The following is a 24,763-nucleotide window of genomic DNA, read 5'->3' as shown; positions in this document are numbered from 1 at the left end:
TGTGTTGAGTCGAGTTGTTTTTTCTTGTATACAGTGTTGGGTATGTGATAGGAGAGAGATCATCTGCGAAGTCAAGGGATGAGAAGGGTGAAGGGTGTTAATGCCTCGATAGGTCTTCTGTTGTACGCCGCATTACCCAGTCGATGGCAATATTGATGAGGATTGCAGACATGATGCACCCCTGATATACTCCTATTCTGACTTCAAAACTGAGCTCACTGTGATCAACACTACATGTAAAGTTGGAAAATTAGCTTTTGATGATGTTGATTATACAGAGAGGGATTCCATATGCCCGCAGAATGCGCCATAGGCTGGTCCTGTGAATTCTATCAAAAGCCTTCTCAAAGTCTATGAAGTTTATCTAGAGTTGCCATAGCCATTCTAAGCATTGTTCTATTATGTTTCGTAGAGTGAAGATCTGGTCTGCGTATCCAGGCCCTTTTCGAAAACCGGCTTGCTCTTTTCTAAGAACGCTATCAACTGCCTCTAATATACACTGGACTATGATCTTACACAATACCTTTGCCTGGCACAGATAAAAAGTGTGATACCACGCCAGTTATTACAATCACTGAGTTCCTTTCTTTGGTATCTTCACTATAACCCCATTGGTTCACTCATCTGGCACTTTTTCCCTTTCCCAGACAGATGTAAATAGAGGGGCCAGTATAGATGCTGATAACTCAGGTTTTACCTTGAACAATTCTGCAAGTTATCCTTGCCAGGAGCTTTCCCATTTTTTAAGGATTTGATGACTTGAATGATCTCTTTCGGAGCTGGGGTGTCTGTGTTGATATCAAGATCTTCTTCTCCCTCCTGAATGTTTGCTTCCTCTATAGGTGGCTCCCTGCTCAGCAATTCTTTGAAATACTCTGTCCAGAGCATTTCTTGTTCTTTTTCTGACGTCAATAAGTCGCCTTGTTTGTCCCTGATGAGAATGTTTGTTGGTGTCTCCTGTTTGCCACTGATAAGCCATGTCATTTGATAGACTGTTCCTTGTTCAACATGAGCAGTTGCATCCTCTCCTTGTGTTGCCAGATTATCAATATAATGTCGTTTGTCCGCTCTCACAAGGCGTTTAACCTCCTGGTGTGCCTTGCTCTACTACTTGTGGTATTTGTCCTTTAGCTTCTGGGACTGTGTGTCTAAAACTTTTTTCTTCAGGGCTCGTCTGGTTTATATGGCGTTTCATGTGCTGGGTGTAATCCACTCCTTTCTTCTCTTCTGCCGGTAGCCTAGACAGGCTTCACTGCTTTGTTTATAGATTGTCCCACTTCTTGTTGATCTCCTCATTTGCATCCCCCCCCCCCCCTTCATCAAGGGCTGCAAGTTCCTGAAACCTGTTCTTTAACTGCAGAACGAAAGCTTTCTGTATTTCAGGGGATTTTAGCTTGTCAATATCATAAGGATATTCTATGTCCCTTGTTTGGTGGACCCACACTTCTCAGTTTTAGTTTGATGGAGGCTGTCACAAGGTGGTGGTCGCAGCCAACATCTGCTCCCCTTCTCACTTTCACATCTGTCAGCAAGTGTCGTCATTTGCCATTGATCATCGTATGGTCAATCTGGTTCTTATTTCTGCCATTTGGAGAACCTCATGTCAGCTTGTGAATTTCACAATGTTGAAATAGGGTTCCGCTGATGCCTAAATCGTTCAATATTGTAGAAATCAACAAGCCTCTCCATTTTCATTCATGGTGCCACACTCATGTCTTCCCATTGCTCTGTCGTTGTTTGTGTTGTCCTTATTCACCTTGGCATTCAGGTCTCCCATGATGATAGTTAGGTTGTAGTGTGGTACTCTCTCTAACTATGCCTATAGTGCAAGGTAGAATTTGTCCTTTGCTTCTTCATTACTGTCATTTGTTGGAGCATAGCACTGGATTGGGGTGATTACTCTGTTTCCCTTTCAGTCTGGCTCTCATAAGACTGCTGCTGATTGACTTCCACTCAAGCAGGGACCGCTCCACTCCCTTCTCCAAAAAGATGGACACAACCTCAGAATGTTGTCCATCAATACAGCAAAGTTTCTCCCAAGGCTGTTGTTAATCTTTTGTCTGGCCCCTCCCCTACAGACCAGTCCGGCATGGTTGAACCTGCCAGGAGCAAAAGTCCTTGCTGAGCCAGACTCTGGGGATTGTTACAGCATGCGAGCTGTCTCGCCATGACAGGGCACGGACACCAGAGGGCAGTTAGCTGATACAGAAATACTAAATGTGACCACTCTTGTGGTAATGAAATGTGTTCGAGCTCTTTCCCAAGTCTTTGTACCAACTATGGCATGACAAAACAACAGTCTGACACTTTAGTGCCACAAAAGCTCCATCTGTGTATGTTATCACAGCTCTCAGTGCACCCAGAGAATGCATCAATTTATTGAGTTACTTTAAAACCACAGCTATACCTCACTGGCAAAGTCAGCTACAAGTTGAAAGTCTTTTGAGCCCTATTGGTACCGAATGAGTTTAAGCACTATGGGAGTATTATCATGCCTCATTTAACCACAGAAGTCAGCTTCAAGAACCACATACTGAAGTCATGCTCATTGCACTACAGCAATATTGATACTGTACATCTAGCTGACTGCTCTGAAAGGATGGAAGTAGAATGATGAGATCTATCCCATCAGACCTACACCACCATAGAAAATGCCAACTCAGTCTTGCTGTGAAGTAGAACCAGCCTTAGGGAAAATAGCGCCCTGGGTGAACTTGTATTTTGGTGCCCCTGGCCCCCACTGCCTCCCTGGGGTCCCCACCCATCCCCATTGCTCTGGCCCTCACTGCCTCCCTGGGCTCTCTACAACGGGTCAGCAGCCTAAGGGGAGGTACAGCGACAGGAAGGCACCAGAGAGCTGTGGTGGCAGGGAAGCATGGTGACCAGAGAGCTCCAGAAAGGGGAGAGGGAACCAGAGGAGTACAGATAGTTTGCTTGTGTGGGAAGGCAGGGGAGGGGTAGTGACACGTAGTGAGGGGTAGGGGGCTCCAAAAGGGCAGATCTCTCCCCACGCCCCAATACTGAGCATCCCCAATATTAAACTGCCCCTTCCAGTCCCATAGAAGGGGGGCTATTGGGGGGCAGGGAAGGTTAAAATGCACTCCAGCGCACTGGAGATAGCTAGGATGGGTGGTGATGGTGGAAGGGTCGCTCCTGAAATATCTCCAACCCCTTGCAGTGACAACTCCCTTTGGGATGAGCAAGAGAAAGGTGGAGCCCCTGAGAACTGGGGAACTGGGTGGTCAATGTGTGGAATGGGGGAGGGGAGAACCTCAAAGACCTGGGGGATACCCTGAGAACTGGGGAGAATGGGCGGGCCCTGAGAACTGGGAGGCTGGCACCTGGGGGGCAGAGAGAAGGGCTTCCTGGGAGCTGGGGGTATAGGGAGGGTCCCCCTGGAACCTGGGGGGTGGGGAAGAGAAGAGCTGGAAGCCCTGGGAGGCCCTCTGAGAGCTGGGACATGGGGTCAGGAAACCCCCTCTCCGTACTCTCTCTTGCAGTTTCAGAGAGAAAGAGAAATTTCAGAGAAGAGGCCAGAAATTTCTAGTTCCCACTGTCCGGCTGAGATTCCACTTTCATCTTCTATTGGGAAGCACTGCTTTCATTCAGGCCACCCATGGAAGGAGGAATGGCTCAGGCTGGGACAGTCCCAGAGGGTGAGGGGAAGAACTCATTGGCTTGCAGAGTGCAGAGGTGGGACTGGGAAGTGGGCTGGGAAACCAGTTGTGGTGGCAAGCAGGGGGCATCTGCTCTGGAGCAAGGAGGTGGGCGCTCCTGTCATGCCAGGCTGCACCCTGCAGGCAGCAAGGGGGAGCCTGAGACCCTTGCTTCTTCACCATGGTACCCTCTTGACTACAGCACCTTGGGTGGTTGCCCAGGTTGCCAACCCCTAACGCCTGCCCTGATGTGAAGCAAGAGGTATCAGTTCTGACTCATTTGAGGCCAAATTCTCTCCAGACTTATCAGAAGCACTGGAATGTATAAGGAGGAACTCCCACTGGGACCTAATGGCTCACACTGACATCTCTGATCGTCTCACAGCCTAGTCAATCGTGATCCTCACTGAAGCAGGACACAGCAGTCATGCCTACTTGTGAGGGATATAGTATGACCACATCCACCTTTTTTAAAGCTGCGGGGGCCCTTCTCAATCTGAAAGAGAAAGGGAAGCAGACAGAAAACACAACACCTGATCCAGAAAACGTGCTGAGAAGTATGCCACTGGTGCTTCAAAGATAAAGCGCAGCAGTGATATACACTCTTTTCACACTCGGAGGAGCAAGACCTTAAGGGCACTGAAGATGCCCTTGCATTAAGGTCAGTCTATGAAGCTCAGTGATGTTCCAATGGGAATGAGACATAAGTGACTGAAGCTGCTGAATGCCTCTGATGTACCTATAAGTGAGAACTTGAGCTCCACAAAAGCTGTGCACCAACTGCCACACAAGTTGCTCTGAAACCTCTGGTATTATTAGAGATGCACTCTATTACCTCTAGCTGTTCTGAGGGGAGTGAAAGGTAGAGACCTGAAGACTGGTGTGGTTTACACGAGCAGCTCTAAAACAACTCTGTCAGATGTCAGTGCCTCTGAAGACTAACACAAAAAGTGGTGGTGTGTTTTGGGTTTAAATTTAAGGAAACTGACACCAGAGCCAAAGGATATAATAGAGCGCGGGGAGAGATATGAGGGATGAAATACTTTGATACCTCACATGAGATAGGATGAACACTGATGAGTAGAGGTCACAGTTCTAGGGTTCCTTCGTCACTGATAACCATCAGAAATGAATTGACTTCTGGAGCATACAGGTATGGCTGTGGGGCAGGGGAGGGAAACAGGGCAATCTAAATATCTAAGCAAGGACAATGTGAAGTACGTACAACAGCACTTAATTTTAAAACCGTGGGTGCTTTTACCATGCCCACTCAACCAAAAGAGAGGGATCTATTGCGTGCAAAATCTCAGGTCTTAGCAGTTGTGTGCAGTGCACATAAATACAATTAAGGCCACATCTACAGAATTAAAAATAGCCCATTACTTTTGTGCTGCACAAATGTGAACAGCAAAATGCAATTACACTAGTAATACTAGAGCATTATTTTACAATCCTAAAGTAACAAGAGAAAAATTATTCCACTATCACATTCCATATTTTAGTGACATTTCAGATATGAACTTTTTCAGATACCACACCTTTTATGAACTTGTTTTCTGAGCTGAATCCATACCATTAGCCAATATTTTGCCCTGATTGTGATGTGTGTGTCAAAATCATAGCATTAGTGTTCATGGTAATTGTGAATTTGAATAAAGTCCACACTGAGGCCACCCTGCAGTCGCAGCTCCTGTCCCCACTACGAGCATTGTGACAGCACCACTCAGGTTTGGCCCATCCATCCCTCCACAGACGGAGACAGAAGAGCAGCCATGCCAAACCTGAGGGGAACTATGACCACTCAGAGCCCCTGCAGGCTACCTGTCTTTGCACGCCATTCAGCCCTCTGGCTGAGAAGCTGCTAGTCCAAATCCCTTTCAGTTTAACAAAACGTCCAAGTGTAATCCAAACTACCAAAAAATCAATCTATCCTCTGGGCCCCTGTGCTTAAACACTTTCCTTGGGTTTCACTGCCTTTCCTCAGTTCTGGTATCAAGCACTGTCTCATTGAGTCTAAATCTTCCTGAGGCCTCTAGCCTCCACTATTATCTGGCACTTTGGCTCTTGGCAGGAACAGCCACAGGAAGCAAGTGGGTCTTCTCCCCAACGCTGAACTCCCTCAGCCTATTTATAAGGCCCAGGTGTCTGCTGAGTTATCCCCAGATTTTTTTGGTCCCCTCTCTCTGGCTGATAATGATCTAATTTCCACCCATGTGGAGTGAATATGCCCAACTGGCCTTTAACCCTTTCTTGTCAGTGATGGGGATTTCAGTTGATTACAGGAAGGTATTTTGACTGAACTATAATTTCGATGTAACTTCAAGCAGCAGATGGACTTCTCAGGGCTTGCCCACATGGAGACCACTGTGTGGCAAGCCAGGGTGTGACTCTACAGTACACTAGCTTGCCATGCAGTAACTGGCCATGTGGACCCTGCTAATGCACAATAAAAGATCTGTAGTTCTGTGCAGTTCATCAAAGCACACTCTGGAATTATTCATGCACAGTAGCAGTCCACATAGCCAGTCAGTGAGCAGCCAGCTAACGTGCTGTAGATTCCTATATGGCAAGCCAGAGTGTGAAGTCTCAGTGTAGACATGCCCTAAGTCAACAGTGTATATTGTTTTCTAGTCAGAATATAGATTGATAGGAAATGTTATCTTTACTACACACACACAAAAGCCCCCTCAAAACAAAACAGTAAATGATGCTTGTAATATTGGTCAGAAACCTGGTAGTAGAGCTTTTGCTATAACTGGAAAAATATTTGAGACACTCAGAGAAAGATTAAAATCAATTATTTCTACGAGATATTTAATGATCTCCTTTACTCTATTTACCCTTTTCAACCATTTCAGCTATCCAAATGCCCACTATACACAACTGATTGATTGCAGTTTCTTGTTTTTACAAGAGCAATATTATACTCCACCGCTAAGAAAAAGTACTAAACTCAAGCATGAATATAAAACAGATACAAGAAAAAGGTCCATCTCCAAATGACAATTTATACAAATCATGAAGTAATCATAACAGGCTCATGATATAGAAGAAAAGGATGTACAATTATACACAGAAAGAAAACAAAACTCATGTACAACTTAGATCTGTTATGTGTTTTACAGTAGTACAATGACCTTATGTGCTAGGTATCATGCTCTCTGCCTTGAAGAGCTTACACTCCAATTAGTCTGGCACTTCACATAAACACCACACATTTTGCATTATATTATATTCAAGGGAATAAAAATTAAATTGTATAATGCTGTTTATTTTAATTCAGTCATTTTTAAAAAGTGTCTCATGATCAGCATTTATTTCTTCAGAAATTAGTAGTAAGCTTATTCAAGATTTATAAACAATTAAGAGTACTAAGCAATTTTCAGCAGTTGATTTCTAAATCACAATATAATGCATTTAGTGTAAGTTAACTGCATATATTAAATTGCCAAAACTTTGGATATTTAAGATGGTGCCCGAAAGCTGAAACAGATGTTAGGCACCGCAAAAACCACACAATACAGATATAAAGCATTTTTATAGGGCTCTATAACATGGTGCCCAATTGATGTCTTGACTTGCATAGATTTAAATGTATTATTTTGTGTTCTGAAAGCTCTAAGTATATTACAAGTGATGTAGAATACTGACTGAGTTTTAACACCTGAAATCTGTTGACTCCCCTGATGAATCTACAGCGGTATTCCACAGCAAACTAATGAAAAACTAGGACTAAACATCCACATTTGAAACAATCATTGACTATGAGCCATGACATTCTTTGCCTCTTTGCCCATCGAGTTGATGATTAACTGCAGTTGCTCATCTGAGCACCCTTCAATTACATCACTATAGGGTAAGGAACAATACTTGGGGTGATAAACATTTTGCAGTTTGTCAAAAATTCTTATCCTATTTTACCACTATTAAAAGCAGACTAATGTATATTACAAAACAGTAGTTTAGTTAAATAAAAACCTTTACCTACATTAGAGTAATTTCCACCCTCTGGGCTTGTTCTAGTTCTTCCTCAGGATCCTTGAATCCAGTAAATGAGTAATAAGTCTTGTCCCATTTGATAGGCCTATAAAACGTCCCTTTTACTTCTTTGTGAGGTTGAGAGTTCACGCACTGGACATGCTCAGTAGATAAGCTGCAGGAGTTGAGAATGTCTAATACTGTGCTTAGTAAGTCCCTGGTGTGCAAAGTAAAACTGACGGCTCGAAAACCTATAAAAAACGCAACCCTCAAAACAATTAATATTGCATTCAACTGAATAGCTGAGCTTTTAGATGCATTCACATTGTTTCATTCTTGCCTTAAAGTTGAAACAAACCATACATGTATTATATGATAAGTTTCACAGTGAAATTATAAAATTTATTTAACAAGTACTATAGACTTCAAACTATTAGCATGGCAGAAGGCATCAGAATATAGTTTAATATTTACAATTGTACAAGTCCAGAGCTATAACTACTAGGATATTTCAACTATTTGGCTCAGTGGGTAAGTCTGAAGCTTATCTGCAATTGTGACAAATAGAAAATAAATATGAAGGAGGCGCAAACATTTCTATTGCTTTAACTCCAACAGTTTTGTTCAAGAGCCCTTTATGTAAGATTTATTAACAAAAAAAATACTACTTTGGATTAAATATACTGTAGACAGGCAAGGATCTAAGACTACTTCACAAACAGTAAGCCTCAGCACCTATGAAATTCAAGAGACAAGCATTACACTTGTTATACACAGAGGTGTAAACTAAGGCACAGAGATGTTAACTGACTCGCACAGTGTCACAGCAAGTCAGTGGCAAAAGCAGGAACAGAACCACATAGATCCAGTCCCTCCTGTTCTAACTACTAAACAACCCCCCCTTTATTCTTATATCTAAGTGGCTCAAATATACCACTATTTTTCTCTGCAGGCTAGTATGATTTTCTTCTTCTAGCAGAATGATCACTCAAAATTCATTTATGTGAGAATTTTCTGACCACTAGAAAAACAGAACATGAATTAAAATACAGCCTAACATTTCATTAGACAAAATTGTAAAAAAAAATCTGAGGAAAATTCAGAGACAAGCATACCAAACTTGCCAGTGAATCATCCTACGTTCTCTTAAGCGAATATTAACTGAAATTTACAAATTGCACTTTAAAATGTACCTCTGCTGCTCTAGGTCATTCAGCACTTCTATAACATACTGAGAGTCTACATGTTACAGCTAGACCAAATAATGAGAAAATAAAAGTAACACCCTAAACTATAACTATCTTCAAGTTATACACAGATAGTTGAATTAAAAGCATTGATAGCTGGCAAGTATGTCAGGGTATTATTTCAATTTCATTGTAAGATTATCGACTGGACTCCTACTTACATTTAAACCCATTATAATCACTCGCTCTTAAAAAAGATTTTCCATTAGAAGAATGTGTAATTACCTGGGATGGCCTTTAAGGGCCTGATACAATGCCAATTGACATCAATGGGTAGTAGATAAGACACTATAAAAAAGGGGTGAATAGTACAAAACTATGGAATGGATTTTCAGTATTTAATTTTGCAAGAGAAATTATCAGATTAAAAAAAAAGCACCTGCAGCACTGAAGGATTCTTGGACATCAGAAGAGTTTTGTTCTCTCTCTCTCACGTAAAAAGTGAGTTGAGTTGGCTTAAAAGACTTAAATCCTGGTTTCTGGAGATTCTCCAAATAGCCATTTAACCTCTTAAGAGAGTTTTCATTGATTTCCTGTAGAAAACAAAATAAGAGCCACTGTAAATACTTAATTTTGTCTGCTTTCTCAACATGGCATATTTATTTAAAAGTAGGCTAACAGTGTTAGTTTAATAAGATACAACTAAATTCAACGTATTAAACGTAGTTCACAATTCCATGAAAACACATCAATGTATTCCACGTAGAAAGGTGACTGAGTAATTTCATTAAAAATTTATCTTCATTGCATGAATAGCTCACTTGATGGTAGATAAGAGTAAAACAGAAGTTAAAGCATATATAATGTTCAAGATAGCTTCCAAAAACAGGTAAAAAATTAGGTTTGATTAAAAGTAAAAAGGTCATTCTTTGTAAGGGCTGTCACAGGTTTAAAAAAAATAAAATGGAGTGTTGCATTAGTTCTATGTTTTGTATGGTTCAAGACTCCAGAGTGTCAGAAAAAAGAAAAAAGAAAAGGAGTACTTGTGGCACCTTAGAGACTAACCAGTTTATTTGAGCATGAGCTTTCGTGAGCTACAGCTCACTTCATCGGATGCATATTCCCTGAATAGATATGTGGGCACAGTTGGCAACGGGCTTTGTTGCAAGGATAGGTTCCTGGGTTAGTGGTTCTGTTGTGTGGTATGTGGTTGTTGGTGAGTATTCGCTTCAGGTTGGGGGGCTGTCTGTAGGCAAGGACTGGCCTTTCTCCCAAGATTTGTGAGAGTGTTGGGTCATCCTTCAGGATAGGTTGTAGATCCTTAATAATGCGTTGGAGGGGTTTTAGTTGGGGGCTGAAGGTGACGGCTAGTGGCGTTCTGTTATTTTCTTTGTTAGGCCTGTCCTGTAGTAGGTGACTTCTGGGAACTCTTCTGGCTCTATCAATCTGTTTCTTCACTGCCCACATATCTATTCAGGGAACACCATCACAGGGCCTAACAACATCAGCCACACTATCAGAGGCTCGTTCACCTGCACATCCACCAATGTGATATATGCCATCATGTGCCAGCAATGCCCCTCTGCCATGTACATTGGTCAAACTGGACAGTCTCTACGTAAAAGAATAAATGGACACAAATCAGATGTTAAGAATTATAACATTCATAAACCAGTCGGAGAACACTTCAATCTCTCTGGTCACGCAATCACAGACATGAGGGTCGCTATCTTAAAGCAAAAAAACTTCAAATCCAGACTCCAGCGAGAAACTGCTGAATTGGAATTCATTTGCAAATTGGATACTATTAATTTGGGCTTGAATAGAGACTGGGAGTGGCTAAGTCATTATGCAAGGTAGCCTATCTCCCCTTGTTTTTTTCCTACAACCCCCCCCCCAAGACGTTCTGGTTAAACTTGGATTATTGCTGTGCACATTGTAAGATGAGCTATTGCCAGCAGGAGAGTGAGTTTGTGTGTGTGGTTTTTGGAGGGGGGTGTGTGTGTGGGGGGGTGGGGTGGTGGTGAGAAAACCTGGATTAGTGCTGGAAATGACCCACCTTGATTATCATGCGCATTATAAAGAGAGGTTTCAAAGAGGGATGGGCTATTACCAGCAGGAGAGTGAGTTTGTATGTGTGTCTGTGGGGGGGGGAAGGGTGGAAGGGTGAGAAAACCTGGATTTGTGCTGGAAATGGCCCTCCTTGATGATCACTTTAGATAAGCTGTTACGAGCAGGACAGTGGGGTGGGAGGAAGTTTTGTTTCATGGTCTCTGTGTGTATATAATGTCTTCTGCAGTTTCCACAATATGCTATGCATCCGATGAAGTGAGCTGTAGCTCACGAAAGCTCATGCTCAAATAAACTGGTTAGTCTCTAAGGTGCCACAAGTACTCCTTTTCTTTTTTCTTTTTAAGAATACAGACTAACACGGCTGTTACTCTGAAACCTGTCAGAGTGTCAGAGAAAGCAATGCATAGTGAAAGGCTGATTAGTGAGTTTGGGGATATACTTTGTCCAAAATATAAGAATTTGCTGGACATTATCTTGTTAAAGTTGTATTTCCTGATCACCATGTTAGTTCTACAAATGGTAGATCAAACTTTGACAGTGCAAAATCTAAACTAATAAAATATTTCCTTTCTTCATATACCATATACATGAAAACACCTTTAGAAACAAAAATAAATTTTTACCCTCTCTCTGGGATGCTGGCCAAAGAAATCTGGATGCACAGCAAAATAGAAAGGTCTGAGAGCATTGAAGACTTCAGCCCCTGACAAAGGTCTTGCCTGAAGAACCCACTGTAGCAATATTTTCTCCAGACACAACCTAACAAGAAATAAAAGCCTTATGTATTAAAGTAACCTCCAAATGGTGAAGTAATATAAACTACATAAAAGAAATGTTACCAAAATGGTGCAAACACTCATATGAAATACAATCACTTAAAAATAAGCCGTACTAGAAGGCTGGATTTTGTCTCATGGGATCAACAAAATTCTATTTAACCATAACAGGCCTATTGTGTTACAAAGATGGTTGATGCTAACAGTTCTGATTAGTGGCATTCAAAAAGTGGTATTTGGAGAAGGTAAGGGATGAATCTTACAAGTTCATATATGAAATTCTCCACAGAAATACCTCTTTTAAATACTGGTGATTGGAATAGTCAGAGGTACTGAGGGCTGCCATCTTGGAATTGGTGTTTCTCAAGTCAATGCCCATAACTTGAAGGTTCGAAAGTAGCTAAGAAGTTTAATACTTGTAAAGCACTTTGCTATTCTTGGATTAAAAGTGCTATAAAAACAAAGCATTAGTTCTGGGCTAAAAAAAAATCCGAGTTACTTACCTCTTGTAACTGTTGTTCTTTGAGATGTGTTGTTCATGTCAGTTCCAATTAGGTGTGTGCGCACTGCGGGCATGGCAGCTGGAAGGTTTTTCTCCTAGTGGCCTCTGTCGGGTTGGCCAGGGCGGCCCCTGGGGTCACACCTTTGTGGCAATCAATATAGGGTCCTGCCGACCCGCGACTCCCTCAGTTCCTTCTTGCCGGCTGCTCTCACAGATGGGTAGGAGGATTGGAATTGGAATAGACATGAACACCACATCTCGAACAACAGTAACGAGAAGGTGAATAACTGTTTTTTCTTCTTTGAGTGCTTGTTCATGTCAATTCCAATTAGGTGATTACCAAGCCCAAGTTTTGGAGGTGGGGTCAGAGCTCAAAGGTTTGCTGACTGTAGCACTGCTCTACCAAAGGCTGCATCATCTCTGGCCTGCTGGGTAATAGCGTAATGCGAGGCAAAAATGTGCATTGATGACAACATGCACCAGGAAATATGCCGCTGAGGAAGCTTGTGCCCTCATGGAATGTGCAGTGAGCGGAGGAGCAGGACATAGAGTTGGAAGATAGAGTTTGCAACATCCGGGCGCAAGGACCACTCATGGCCGTGGAACAACCTGGTGAGATAGTCTGCCAACTCGTTCTGTACTCCAGGGAGGATCGAGTGAGCTATGCAAAAGTCCCACAGTCTAAGGGCTTCCTGGCACAGGGGAGAGGAGCATGCACCCCGTCTGTTTATATAAAACATCACTGTTGTGTTGTCTGTCATGACCAATACACATTTCCCCTCCAGATGAACTCGGAAGGTCTGGCATGCTAGGCGGACTGCTTTCAACTCTCTGACGTTGATGTGAAGGGAACTTCACCTGAGACCAGAGACCTTGTGTCCTGAGGTCTCCTAGGTGTACCCCCCCCCACCCCAATGCTGACACATCCATCACCAGCAAGGAGGATGGGTGAGGTCTGGTGAAGGGGACCCCGGCACACCCTATCTGTGGGTCGAGCACCACAGGAGGGAGTTGAGGACTGGATGAGGTAGAGTGACAATCTTGTCCAGACCGTCCTGAACCGGGCGATACACTGAGGCTAGCCACACCTGACGAGTCTGGAGTCTGAGTCTGGCGTGCTGTACTAAATAGGTACAAGCGGCCATGCGTCCCAGAAGCTTCAGGCAATTCCTTGCTGTGGTTGTAGGGAACTGTCTGAGGTTTTGAATGACGTCACCCAGGGACCAGAACCACGATTCCGGGAGGTACACAATGTCCTGTGTGGAGTCTAGTACCACTTATAAACTCTATCTGCTAAATGGGAGAGAGTTGACTTCTACACACTGAGAAGGCCCAGTTCGTCAAAAGTTGCTCTTATGAAGCCAAGTTGTGCCTCCACTTGCGTCGTGGAGTGGCCCTTGATTAGCCAGTTGTTGAGGTATGGAAATACCCGTACCTATTGCTTGTGCAGGAACGCAGCCACAACTGTGATGCACTTGGTAAACACTTTCCACAGTATGCATCCGATGAAGTGAGCTGTAGCTCACGAAAGCTTATGCTCAAATAAACTGGTTAGTCTCTAAGGTGCCACAAGTACTACTTTTCTTTTTGCGAATACAGACTAACACGGCTGTTACTCTGAAACTCGAGGAGCTGCTGACAGGTCAAAAATGGGAGGACCGTGAACTAGTAGTGATTGTGGATCACCATGAACCTGAGGTACCTTCTGTGGGATGGCTTAATCGAAATGTGAAAGTAAACATCCTTCAAGTCGAGGGTGGCATACCAGTCCCCTGGATCCAAGGAAGGGATAATGGAGGCCAAAGAGACCATAGGGAACTTCAGTTTCTTCATGAACTTGTTGAGATCTCGCAGGTCTAGGATGGGCCTGAGGCCGCCTTTGGCTTCCGGTATTGGGAAATACCAGGAATAGAAGCCCTAGCCCTTCAACTCGAGGAACCTCTTCCACTGCCTCAAGTGACAAGACCGAGTGCACCTCCTGTATGAGGAGCTTCTCGTGAGAAGGGTCTCTGAAGAGGGACGGGGAAGGGGGGTGGAAGGGCAGAGAATTGGTGGGACTATCCCCTTTCTACCGTGTAGAGTATCCAGAGATCCAATATAATTCAGGCCCACCCGGGGTAGAAAGGGGACTGTTGGCACGAGAAGGTAAGGTGATATGGATCCAGTGTCCAGACTGGTGGGTCGCGCCCAGGCGCATCTTCACAAGGTCTGCTTCTGGCCAGCAGACTGCTTCCCCTGACCAGAGCCCTGGCCTCTTTCTGTTGTTTCTACCCCACCCGTGGGAGAAGTCCTGCCTATTTTGAGGCTGGTATGAACAAGGCGGGAGTCTGCAGCTTAAAATGTTTCTGTGGTTTGCCGGAGTGCGGAGGCTCAGAGACTTGAGGGTGGCCCTTGAGTCTTTCAGGCGATGAAGCTGGGAGTCTGTTTTCTCCGAAAACAGGGCTGAACCCTCAAAAGGGGAGATCTTGAATTGTATGCTGGACTTCTTAAGGAAGCCCAGACACCTGTAGCCAGGTGGTCCGTTTAATGGCTATCCCCAAGGCCATGGTATGGGACACTGAGAATGCCACTTCAAGGGCTGCCTGAAGTGAGACTCAGGAAACCAGCTTTCCTTCCTCCACTAGAGAGAATTCTGCCCTGGAGTCCTCCGGCAACAACTCTGAATTTGGCCATCACTCCGCAGGAGTTGTAATTGTACCTGCCGAGGACAGCCTGGTGGTTAGAGATCCAGAGTTGTAGCTCCCTGGTGGCATAAATTTTCCTCCCAGAGGTCCATCTTTTTTGCCTCCTGATTTTTGGGGAGGGGCCCTGGCAGCTTTGGCACTCCCTAGTGGTAGCCATGGCAAATGAGCGGGAGTCTGGTGGAGGGTGGGTATACAGGTGCTCAAACCCTTTAAAGGGAACGAAACACCTCCACTCATTCCTCTTTGCCGTTGATGGCAAGGAGGCTGGAGTCTGCCACAATGTCTTAGTGATCTCTTGTATAGTCCGTATTAGAGGCAGGGCGATATGGGAGGGACCAGAAGGGGCAAGGATGTCCACCATCAGGTCAGAGGACTCGACGACCTCCTCAGTCTGGATGCTCAGGTTTTGTGCCACCCTCCACATCAGTTGTTGGAGCACCCTACTGTCCTCTAAGGCTGGGGCCATTGATGTGCACGCCACTGCCTTGTCATGCGAGGAGGACGACGAGGCCCTAGTTGGGAGTGAGTCCTACTCGCTACCCCCGGAACTGAGGGGATCTTGTGGCGCAGCTGGTGCCATTGTGGCCAGGGCTGGTGCCGCTGTCGGCACCCCAGTGAGTACGGCCAACATCAACGATGACGGAGGTACAGTGACCATCTGGGAGGCTGAGGGCACATATGTCGCTGACCTAGAATAGGACCAGTGGCCGTGGCCCGGGTGGAAGGCCCAGGGGTCCAAAACGGCCACTGGGCAGGGGGCTGCCAATGACCCGGTCATGGTCTCAGTTGGAGATGGTATTCTTGTCTGCGGGACCTCAAACTCCTGCTCCTCCTGGAGCAGTAGGACTCTGCTTCTGACTCCGAGGATTCTGTATAAGACGACCAGGGAGGAGCGGAGCCCGTCTGTGCTGGAGAGTGGCGTTTGGGGCTAGGACTGTTGTGGCTCCGCTACCCGCAAGTTCGTTGATAGCACTGGTGACCGGTGCTGAGGGGATGGCAATTGGCATGGCATTATCGCCGGTTTGCCCCTGGATGGCGCTGGGGTCTCATGGGTGCTTTTAGACTGCTGCGGGCATCCTGTCCTGTTTCAGGGGGTGGGGAAAGGCAGTGCTGTGAGGGTGATCAGGTCTTCAACCGCCTCGAATGCCTCCGGCGTGGACAGTATCTGCAAGTCACAGCTCTCCCAGACAAGGGAGGGGAGGGCGTCCAGACTCAAAAGGTCCTAGGGGGAGTCAGGAGTCAACACGACCCTCAATGTGGATGCTGAGCTTGTGTGGCCTGACGCAGGTCTCACAGTGGTGGGCTCCTTAAGCGCTGCTCTGGGCGTGGTGGAGCGTCCCCTCTTGGGTCTTCTTTTCTTGTGGGGGCCTGGAGAATGAGAGTGCACGGAGCTCCTGTGAGGAGACGCCTGCCAGTGCCGAGAATCTCTACTGGAGTCCTTTCTTGGTGCTGACTCATGCTCTGACGGTTCTGTGGCACTGCGCCCCGGTGCTGAGGTGCTCAGCGTTGGCTCCGCTGAGCTGGGGTCCGAATGGGCATGCAAAGCAACTTCCATTAGCAGTATCTTGAGGTGCTGCTCCCTCTCTTTTTGGGTCCTCAGCCAAAAACCTCTACAGATTTTGCAGCGCTCTTTGAGGTGGCCTTTACCCAGACACTTCAGGCAGGAAGCATGAGGATCACTTTTTGGCATACGCTTGCCACAGTCTATGCAGGGTTTTAACCCTGGGGACAGAGGCATACCCCAGTACCAGGGAAAAAAAGGGGGGGGCCCAAAGGGTGCACCCCCAAGTAAACCTTATCTAAAACTAACACTAATTACTCTCTATATACAAACTATTTACACAAAGAAGTTAAAGAAACTAGGGGAATTGCACTTGCAGAGCAAGAGCCACGAGCGTTCAGGCTAACTGTCACAGGCAGTAAGAATGAACTGAGGGGGTGGCAGGTTGGCAGGGCCTATATTGAGCATAATGAAGGCGTGACCCCAGGGGGCGCGCGCAGGCCAACCCAACGGAGGCTGCTAGGGGAAAAACCTTCTGACTGCCGTGCATGCAGTACATGCACACCTAATTGCAATGGACATGAACAAGCACTTGAAAAAGAAATAATCATACTTCAACACAGAGAAGGCATCCCTTGTTCACTTCTGAGACCCACATGCCCATGGCTATTTTTAAACCTGAGCAAACTTACTTCATTTCCCAAGCATATTCTTGTATAGAAGACAAAATGATGTAAGGCGGTAGACTGGAGTAAAAGAAAATAAGCTTATTTGAAAATGAGGAAAGATGCAAGAACAGAGGGAAGAAGAGGGATGTTGACAGATTTAATATCCATCATAGATAAAGAAGATTGTTTACAGTAAGATTTGAAGAGAGGGAGTGTTTGGATAGAGAGATCAGAAAGCACAAGTTAAAGGGTGACCTTCAATTGTGGACAGTTAAAGGAGAGAGTTCAAGGTTGTAAGAGCAAGTAGTGGGCAAATGGGAGGTAGTGTGTCTTTGGCTTTAGAAATTTGTAAATACCAGGATTACAATTCTGAACTAATGTGAAAACTAACAAGATGCAATGAATATGATATGGTTCCATTTCCTCGAGTGGCAGAGTTATATGACCACAGCACTCTTGATCGCCCCAGAAGGATCTCAGGAGGCAGAACTGAAGTAAGGGCAAGTTCTGGCAACATTCTGGAAATGACAAAGAGCAGACTTGCATGGCAGATTAGAGAAATGAGAGGAAAAGGCAAATTCTGGGTAAAAGATCACTAAGGTTTCTGACCATAGTACAAAGTTGTCTGAGTTATTGTGTTAAATGAACAGGACAGCACACTTATAAATATCAAGGTCAGCATGTAAATGGTAAATATTTAACAATGGAATTTTTCCTTCGCAACTGATCTCCTGGTAAATTAATTAGTATACTATGTGAGAAGTAATTTTTCTTTCCATCAGCATTCACATTCAGTTTGAAACTAAGATGACGAAGAGCACTTCAGTTCTGTTCAGCAGTAAAACACTTACATTTATGCAGTGTCTTTCATTTAAACTATAGACCAAAAAAAAAAAAAAAAAAAATCCACACTTCACAAAATTAAATACAAGACAGACAAAAATCACAGTATGATCAGAAGTTGATAAACTCAAGACAGGCAAATAAATGAAAGATAAGAGGCACAGTTGCATATCCTTCACATAGAAATGATGACCATATAAAAATAATAAGACAGCCTTATAAAAGTCCATTCACCTGATTTCCTGGGGTGAGTAATTTTACTGGAGAATAAATTGTGATGAACATTTCTTTGTGTCTACCCCTACCCTATAAAAAGTTGGCTAACAGATTTTTTTTGTGGCAGGGAGAGGGAGGAGAGGAGTTGGGTAGAGGAGTATGTACCTGGACTGTTAAAATTATCTTGATAATTTTGCAAGGCTGAAATAAGATGACCAAAATGGAGATCAATCAATCAAGTTTTATTGCACTAGTCAAATGCCTTTGCAAACAAACATCGTAGCCAAATCACAGTTAGTTCAAATTTTATGAGATCTAGTAAAATCATCATCAAGAAACCCAAGAAAGGCAATCAAAGAATGTTTTAAAAGCCAAGATCTGTGCAAATATGGATATTCTGAAAATCAAATACTTAACTTCACATTGCACTTTCTCTTAACAACCCGATGGTTTGGTCTTTGGGAAAAATCTTTTCTTTTCCAAAATCATTAAATAGTGAGTCAAATTAAAATAGAATTTACTTAGATCCATAACATTTTAGGGTCATCTCCAAATATCTTTTACAGCACTTGGGCAGCAGATTCATTCATGTGAATACCTTTCCATCCAGCAATTAAAACAAGGTCAGATATCAGAGTCTCATGTGCATGTCTAAATTTTATTTTTAACAATTTTTTAAAACAAGTGTTGAGTTCTCAAGTTGAGATAAGGACCCTGATCTTGTTTGTCAGTATCTCTAACACTTTGTCAGGTCTTAAATTCTTCCCAAGTATTTTTTGGGGCTTGGTGCCAGGGCTCCCACAGGTTTGAAAATATTTACCAGCACTCTGTTCTGGATGGCTCTGGCTGAATTTAAGCCCTGCCTTTAGTTAACAACAGAACAACTGATGAGGCTAATAAAAAAGGGTAGGTGAATATTTAAGATTCAAATAAACTTGCAGGGCTTGAAGAATCTGACCGTGACAAGCACAAAGCTTTCTCTGGCAAAGATGGGGAGCCCTTACAGTTATAAAAATAACCTTTGAAATGTGAACCAAATGTACACCAAAGCAACACAGTCTTGTATGGGCAGAGAGACAACTCTACCACCTCTTCTGTTACTCCTAGTTTTGTCAAGAAGCAGAGTGAAATTACCAAGACTGGTCAGCTTCACCACTGTTATTCAGGAAAGGACAGTAGTAAAATTTATCCCCTCCCATATACACCATCTTTACAGTAATCAGGAGGCTCTGAGACAGTAAGAGAAAGATTTTCCCTTCCAGACACTCTTAAGTACTTTACATTTAATCAGACACCCACTAGCTAGAAGCTCATAAAAAAAAAAAAAAAAAAAGGTAGAGTCTGAAAAAAGATCCATGGACAACACCCATACAAGAATGCCAGCACCCTACCCCTTCATAGTTGCTTGGCAAAGGGCCTAGGCGTCCTGTACCTTACCTGTTCCCATCTTTAAAAGTTACCTCTGGCTAACATAAAAAAAAAGTTATGAGGAAAAACTTGTAACTGAATGTTTGTCTTGAGACATACAAATCACATTTGTCCAAGATCTTAATGAGAAAAATGGTGATACATGGAAACAAAATAAATAAAACTATTATATGTAACATTACCATGGTAGAAGATAGGCTGAGGATCCTAGCAAAAAACTATTTTGAATTTACTCAAAGGAGGAACACTCACAGACAATAATTAACCTAACAGAATGAAGAATATACACAGAAAATATGGAAGACAGACCTTTGAGGCATCCCATAGCTGTAGCGCCAAATTAAGAAATTAAAATGAATTTAGAGAAAAAAATGCAAAGAAGGTGTCCTTGACTTTTTGCTCAAGGAATGATAATTTCCCCCCAAAACCGCATTCAGATTAAGGAGGATAAGAAGAGACAGGGATTCATGTTCAAAAGCAAAATCATTACCACCTAGAGTAGGGCAGTCTCACTATTGTGAAAGATATTATCAAACAAAATCTCTGCAACAAGATGTTATGCAATAGGATTGCAAGACAGAATTATTGATGAAATAATACCCCCTGTTGAAGATTGGTGTCAAAATCTATTAAACTTAACTTTTTCCTGTAGTTTTCACATTGAATATCTTTGGTAAAAGTAATTTACTTTATCCTTACAGTTCACTTTATCTGTAATACTGAACTTTAATAGCATAAGAATTCAGTTATATTTTGGATATTTAATTTTAGCTTTGTCATATCACCTTATTTCACAAAGCCATACTCAAACCTATGTTCTGTTTAGCCTGTGTCTGACAACTCATCCTCCATTGGATGACTGAATGTTTATTGCAGCTATTGTGGTAAAAACGGCACATGGATAACAAATGACCGATTAATATTTTTCAATTTTTCTCTGAAACACAAAACCTCTAGTTTTTAATTACAAAGTTAAAGGGTAGATTAATTTGGCTGTCTTACCTCCTCACAGACCCCAAATGGGAAAACATCTCACTGCTTATGCTCAAGTCAACTTTCAGACATCCGCTAGATCACTTAAAGAAGAATACAGAAGGAAAGTATATTTAATGATTGTGTCCATGTATATTTTCTCCTTTCAGTTCTCTAAAAAACTCTTTTACAATTGAAGTAACAGTGGTAATGAACAACTAAGAAGATCTACAATGTGGGATTTGGTTTTACACAAGGATGGTTTTAGATTTTTTCCCAAGCTAAAGGAAAAAAGTATCCTTTAGTAAATTATGTGATAAATTCTGTATTGACATAGGTGGATTTGAACTGATACTATTTGAAAATCTTAAACAGAATAATTTAAAGATACTCCAGTTTCTGAGTATGGCTTTTAAAAAAAATCCTTTGAGATATTTAAAATGTTTTTTAGTTTCCCTGTTGATATTTATAACTGTCTTTTCAGCACAAGAGAAATTGACTGGCTACACAGGGGAAAACAGCGACATTGACTATGCACAAAGTGCTATCAAATCCACAAAACAGAACAAAAACAAACAAAAAACAGAGCAAAACAGTTTTTCACTCAATCTTCTTCCAGTTATCTTAGGTGCTACATTTAACTTTATATTTGTTTTGAAAAATCTGATTTTCAAGTTGGTTGTGTCCCTTTAAAAACAGGTGGCAGATACTTTTTCATACAATGTATAATTCGATATGGAATCTATTCCCACAAGAGATCATTGAGGCAAAAAGCTTAGCAGATTTCAAAATGAAATTAGCAATTTTTTTGTATGGATAAATCTAGAATCACAGTAGTAAACACTAAATAAATGAACCAAGAAAAGCCACCAAACAGTTTTGGAAGGGCTTAAGCCAATTTCTAACTACTGAGGGTTAGGAGGGAGGATTTCTGGAGGCAGATTCTCTCATAACTGCCTGCTGCAGTTTTCTTGCGTCTTCCTCTGAAACATCTGGTGTTGGCTACTGTATTAATTATGTTATTAAACTGATCAACTGCACACACACACACAATTATTTCATCTGCACCCTAATCAAAAGACAGTTGTGTCTGAGCAAAACACAACTTTATTTCCTCAAACAAACTAGATTTATACTCCACTTCTAACACCAAAGTCTTTGAGAATAAAGCATCTTTTATACCTTATCACGTCAGAACTCAAAGTGAATATATCTGGTTTCATATTCCTATTGAGCCTTAGTTCTCAACCTTAACATGAAGGGAGAGTGACATGCAAAAAGTTACTGCATTTTAAAAAAAACAAATCTGAGTCTTTTCATTGTAATGTATTTTTTAATTTTTATTGAGTGTTAATCAAGTGATATCTAGGGCAGCTTGAAACAAATTGTGTTTTAATAGTCCATTCACCATATATTTTTAAAAACATTCCTAATAATTTTTGCTTTAATACTTTTGGAATTCTCCATAGATGTAGGGCCAAACACTTCCTTATGTCAAGTATAAGGGTATTTGCTAATATGTATGTAGGCCCTTTTTTCCTCTTGGAAAGACACGAAATAGTTCAGCATAATTGGCAGTCTCCTCAAGGGAAGCAGCATAGTGTGTGTATAAATAGTGTCTGCTGTCAGCTCCTCACATTTAACTGAGCACTTGATTGCTGTGAGCATTCCCAGCAGCATGCTGAACTGAATAACTGAACATTCCAGGTATACCAATGTTAGTAAGAATGACAGATGTCATGAACAGGCAAAAGCTGAAGAAGTTTAAATACAAAGGAAATATTCACTTTTCTCATACAGCACAAAATCTGCTATGGTTAACCAGTTAAGTCAACAATTTGATTACTTTTCTAAAACAATTAAAAAAACCCCAACACACTCTTTACAAACATCTTTCACCAAATCACACACTATTTTAGATTCTAATCTTATGCCTGCTGAAGCAACTACCCATTTCCCTAATTAGCCAGACTGCGGCATGGCTATTTCAACAACAATATACACGGAATTAACCAAACAAACATTCATATAAATATTTTAGCTACAATATTTCCATAGGTTAGGAGTACAACACTAGAGCTGGTTCTGTGGCTTTTTGCTACCTCAGGCAAATTCAGAGTGGTCATAAGCAGTGCAATGTAAATTACAAAAATTCAAAGACTTGAGTAAGTTCTTAAAATATTTCATGAAGCATCCAGCAAATTCTATCTCCAGACTGTAAAAAACGGCCTTAAAATTAAAATCTAAAATGCGAGTCTTTAGCTCCATGCAAGAGAGAATGAATCAGGGCTGATTTGTCAACAGGAAAATTTAAAAGACACCATGTTGAAACCCACACCATTAACACGTGACTAAACATTTTGCTGCCTCAGGCGGACACCTGTTGGGCCTATGTTGCATTATGTGAGAGATCTGAGATGCAGTCATGCAACTGCAGTTCCAAATCAAAGTCTCTTGTGAGAGGCAGGAAAGGAGGAGTTTTAGCCTGGTCTCCAGGGGAGCTGCGCAGGGTGCCAGAACCCACACGGCCTGGCGGCTTGCACGCTCAGCATACTACAGAAAAAGTTTACAAAACACAACACAAGCCAAGTGCCTTCCAACTCTTGACCATCCACAGCGTATAAGGCCAGAGGGCACCTTGACCTCTTGCATATCACAGGCCCCCAACATCATCTAAACCCAACCACCTAAACTAGCCCCAAGTATTACAGCCCAGGGGACATGAGTCTGCATCCAGCCCCTGAGCAGAGCCGCCCGACCCCGAGACCCCACGAAGGGCGCTCAGACACAGCCGCCCCGCCCGGCGGAGTGCGTTTCCACGGGGTGATTGGTCTAACATCCAGTCTCTCTGAGGGTGCGTCCGAGCCAAAGCGGTCGCGGGCAGCGCTCGTCAGCGGGCCCCGCACAACACCAGGGTTACAATCCGGGCACAAACAGGGCTGCAGGGGCCCCGTCCACCGCGTGACGGGAAAGCGCCGCCCCCGGCCTCGCTCCCCAGGACAGCGGGCCCGGCAGAGCAGCGGGATCCCGCGGGAAGTTTTAAACGAGTCACGTGGAAACCGATCACTGCCTGGACCCGTTAGCACGTTCAACGGGCCGCTCCCGAGGGGTCGTAGGCCTCGGAAGGGCCCGTGGGCGCAGAACCCCGCGCGCCTCCTTACCTCAGCGTCGTGACAGCGGCCCCCGCCTGCCGGGGCTCGGTCCCCATCGCGGGGCGCGGGCGCAGGGACCTGCCACTAGTGACCCGCCCCCCGCTCCCGACAGGGAGAAGGAGGAGCGGCCTGAGGGGCGGGGTCGCCGCCGTCACCTTCCCACCTCCCGGGCCGGTTCCTCCTCCGGCTCCGCCCACGCTCCGGGTCGCGCGCAGCCGCGTCACCTCGCGCGTTCCTCCAGCCTGCGACTAAGAGAGACAGCGAGTGTAGCCGCGCATGCGCGAGAGCTCGGCCGGGCCCCAGCGGTCCCGGGGGAGGCTGTTAACTTCTCGGAGGCAGAACGTAACGCTCCAGGTGCCGAGTGGCGGCGGAGCCCGGCCCCCAGCCCCGCAAACGCTGATGAACGGACTCTCCCCGCCCGCCCCTTGCCGCCGTTACCGGGCTCCTTGCAGCGGCAGGCCCCAGGCTCGCGACGCCGGCGCCCCGCACTCCCATCCCGGCGCCGGTGACTTCAGCCGAGCGGAACCGGCCGGAGTTTAGCGGGCCCCTCAGGCTTTCACCGCTCCAGCAAGGCAGCGCGGGCGTCACGTCGGGGGTTTCACCCTGTTACCTCGAAGGCCTTACCTGTAACCGCACACGCCGCAGCAGCTGTGCGGGGCCGCCGGCCGCGCGCCCCCGAGCTCCCGCTGCTCCGAGTTCCTCCCCGGGATTTTGGGAGTGGGGGCTTGGCAATGTCTCCACCCACGCACCGGGAGTAGCTAGCCTGGCTGGGGAGCCCCACGCTGCTCTGTCTCTGAGCTGGAAATCAATTTTCACTGCTTGTGAACGCAGCTACGCAGCAACAGGAGTCTGGTGGCACCTTAAAGACCCAACCCATTTATTTGGGCATACGCTTTCGTGGGTAAAAAACCCACATCAAGAAGTGGGATTTTTACCCACGAAGGCGTATGCCCAAATAAATCTGTTTATCTTTAAGGTGCCAGCAGATACCTTGTTTTTTGTGGTACAGACTAACACAGCTACTACCCCTCTGATACATGGCCGCTACCCAGCAATTGATACTTATTCTGGAGCTAGAAGTGTCTGTGGGGGTGGGGAGAAAACCTGGATTTGTGCTGGAAATGGTC

General features: G+C 44.1%; 1 protein-coding gene across 3 annotated transcripts in view; it reads right to left on the bottom strand.

The window, feature by feature from the left end:
- The window catches only part of TCAIM (T cell activation inhibitor, mitochondrial), a 49,427-nt gene extending 25,023 nt beyond the window's left edge, over positions 1–24,404 (bottom strand). The window contains exons 1-5 of one of the 3 annotated variants that reach the window (XR_012638259.1): positions 23,646–23,846; positions 20,515–20,588; positions 11,518–11,653; positions 9,261–9,414; positions 7,645–7,885 (exon numbers count right to left, since the gene is read on the bottom strand). Coding sequence is in view for 2 of the 3 variants with exons in the window: in XM_074945607.1 (XP_074801708.1) it covers positions 7,645–7,885; positions 9,261–9,414; positions 11,518–11,653; positions 20,515–20,543 (560 nt within the window). In the remaining variant the exon portion in view is untranslated. Of the gene's footprint in view, positions 1–7,644; positions 7,886–9,260; positions 9,415–11,517; positions 11,654–20,514; positions 20,589–23,645; positions 23,848–24,260 lie in introns of those variants that run through there. The other 2 variants (XM_074945607.1, XM_074945606.1) reach the window with 2 other exon arrangements.
- Between the last annotated feature and the right edge of the window lie 359 nt (positions 24,405–24,763).

The sequence above is a fragment of the Natator depressus genome, chromosome 2, assembly GCF_965152275.1.
Source record: "Natator depressus isolate rNatDep1 chromosome 2, rNatDep2.hap1, whole genome shotgun sequence".
Classification (NCBI taxonomy): domain Eukaryota; kingdom Metazoa; phylum Chordata; order Testudines; family Cheloniidae; genus Natator; species Natator depressus.
This window is presented reverse-complemented; position numbering and strand designations above follow the sequence as displayed.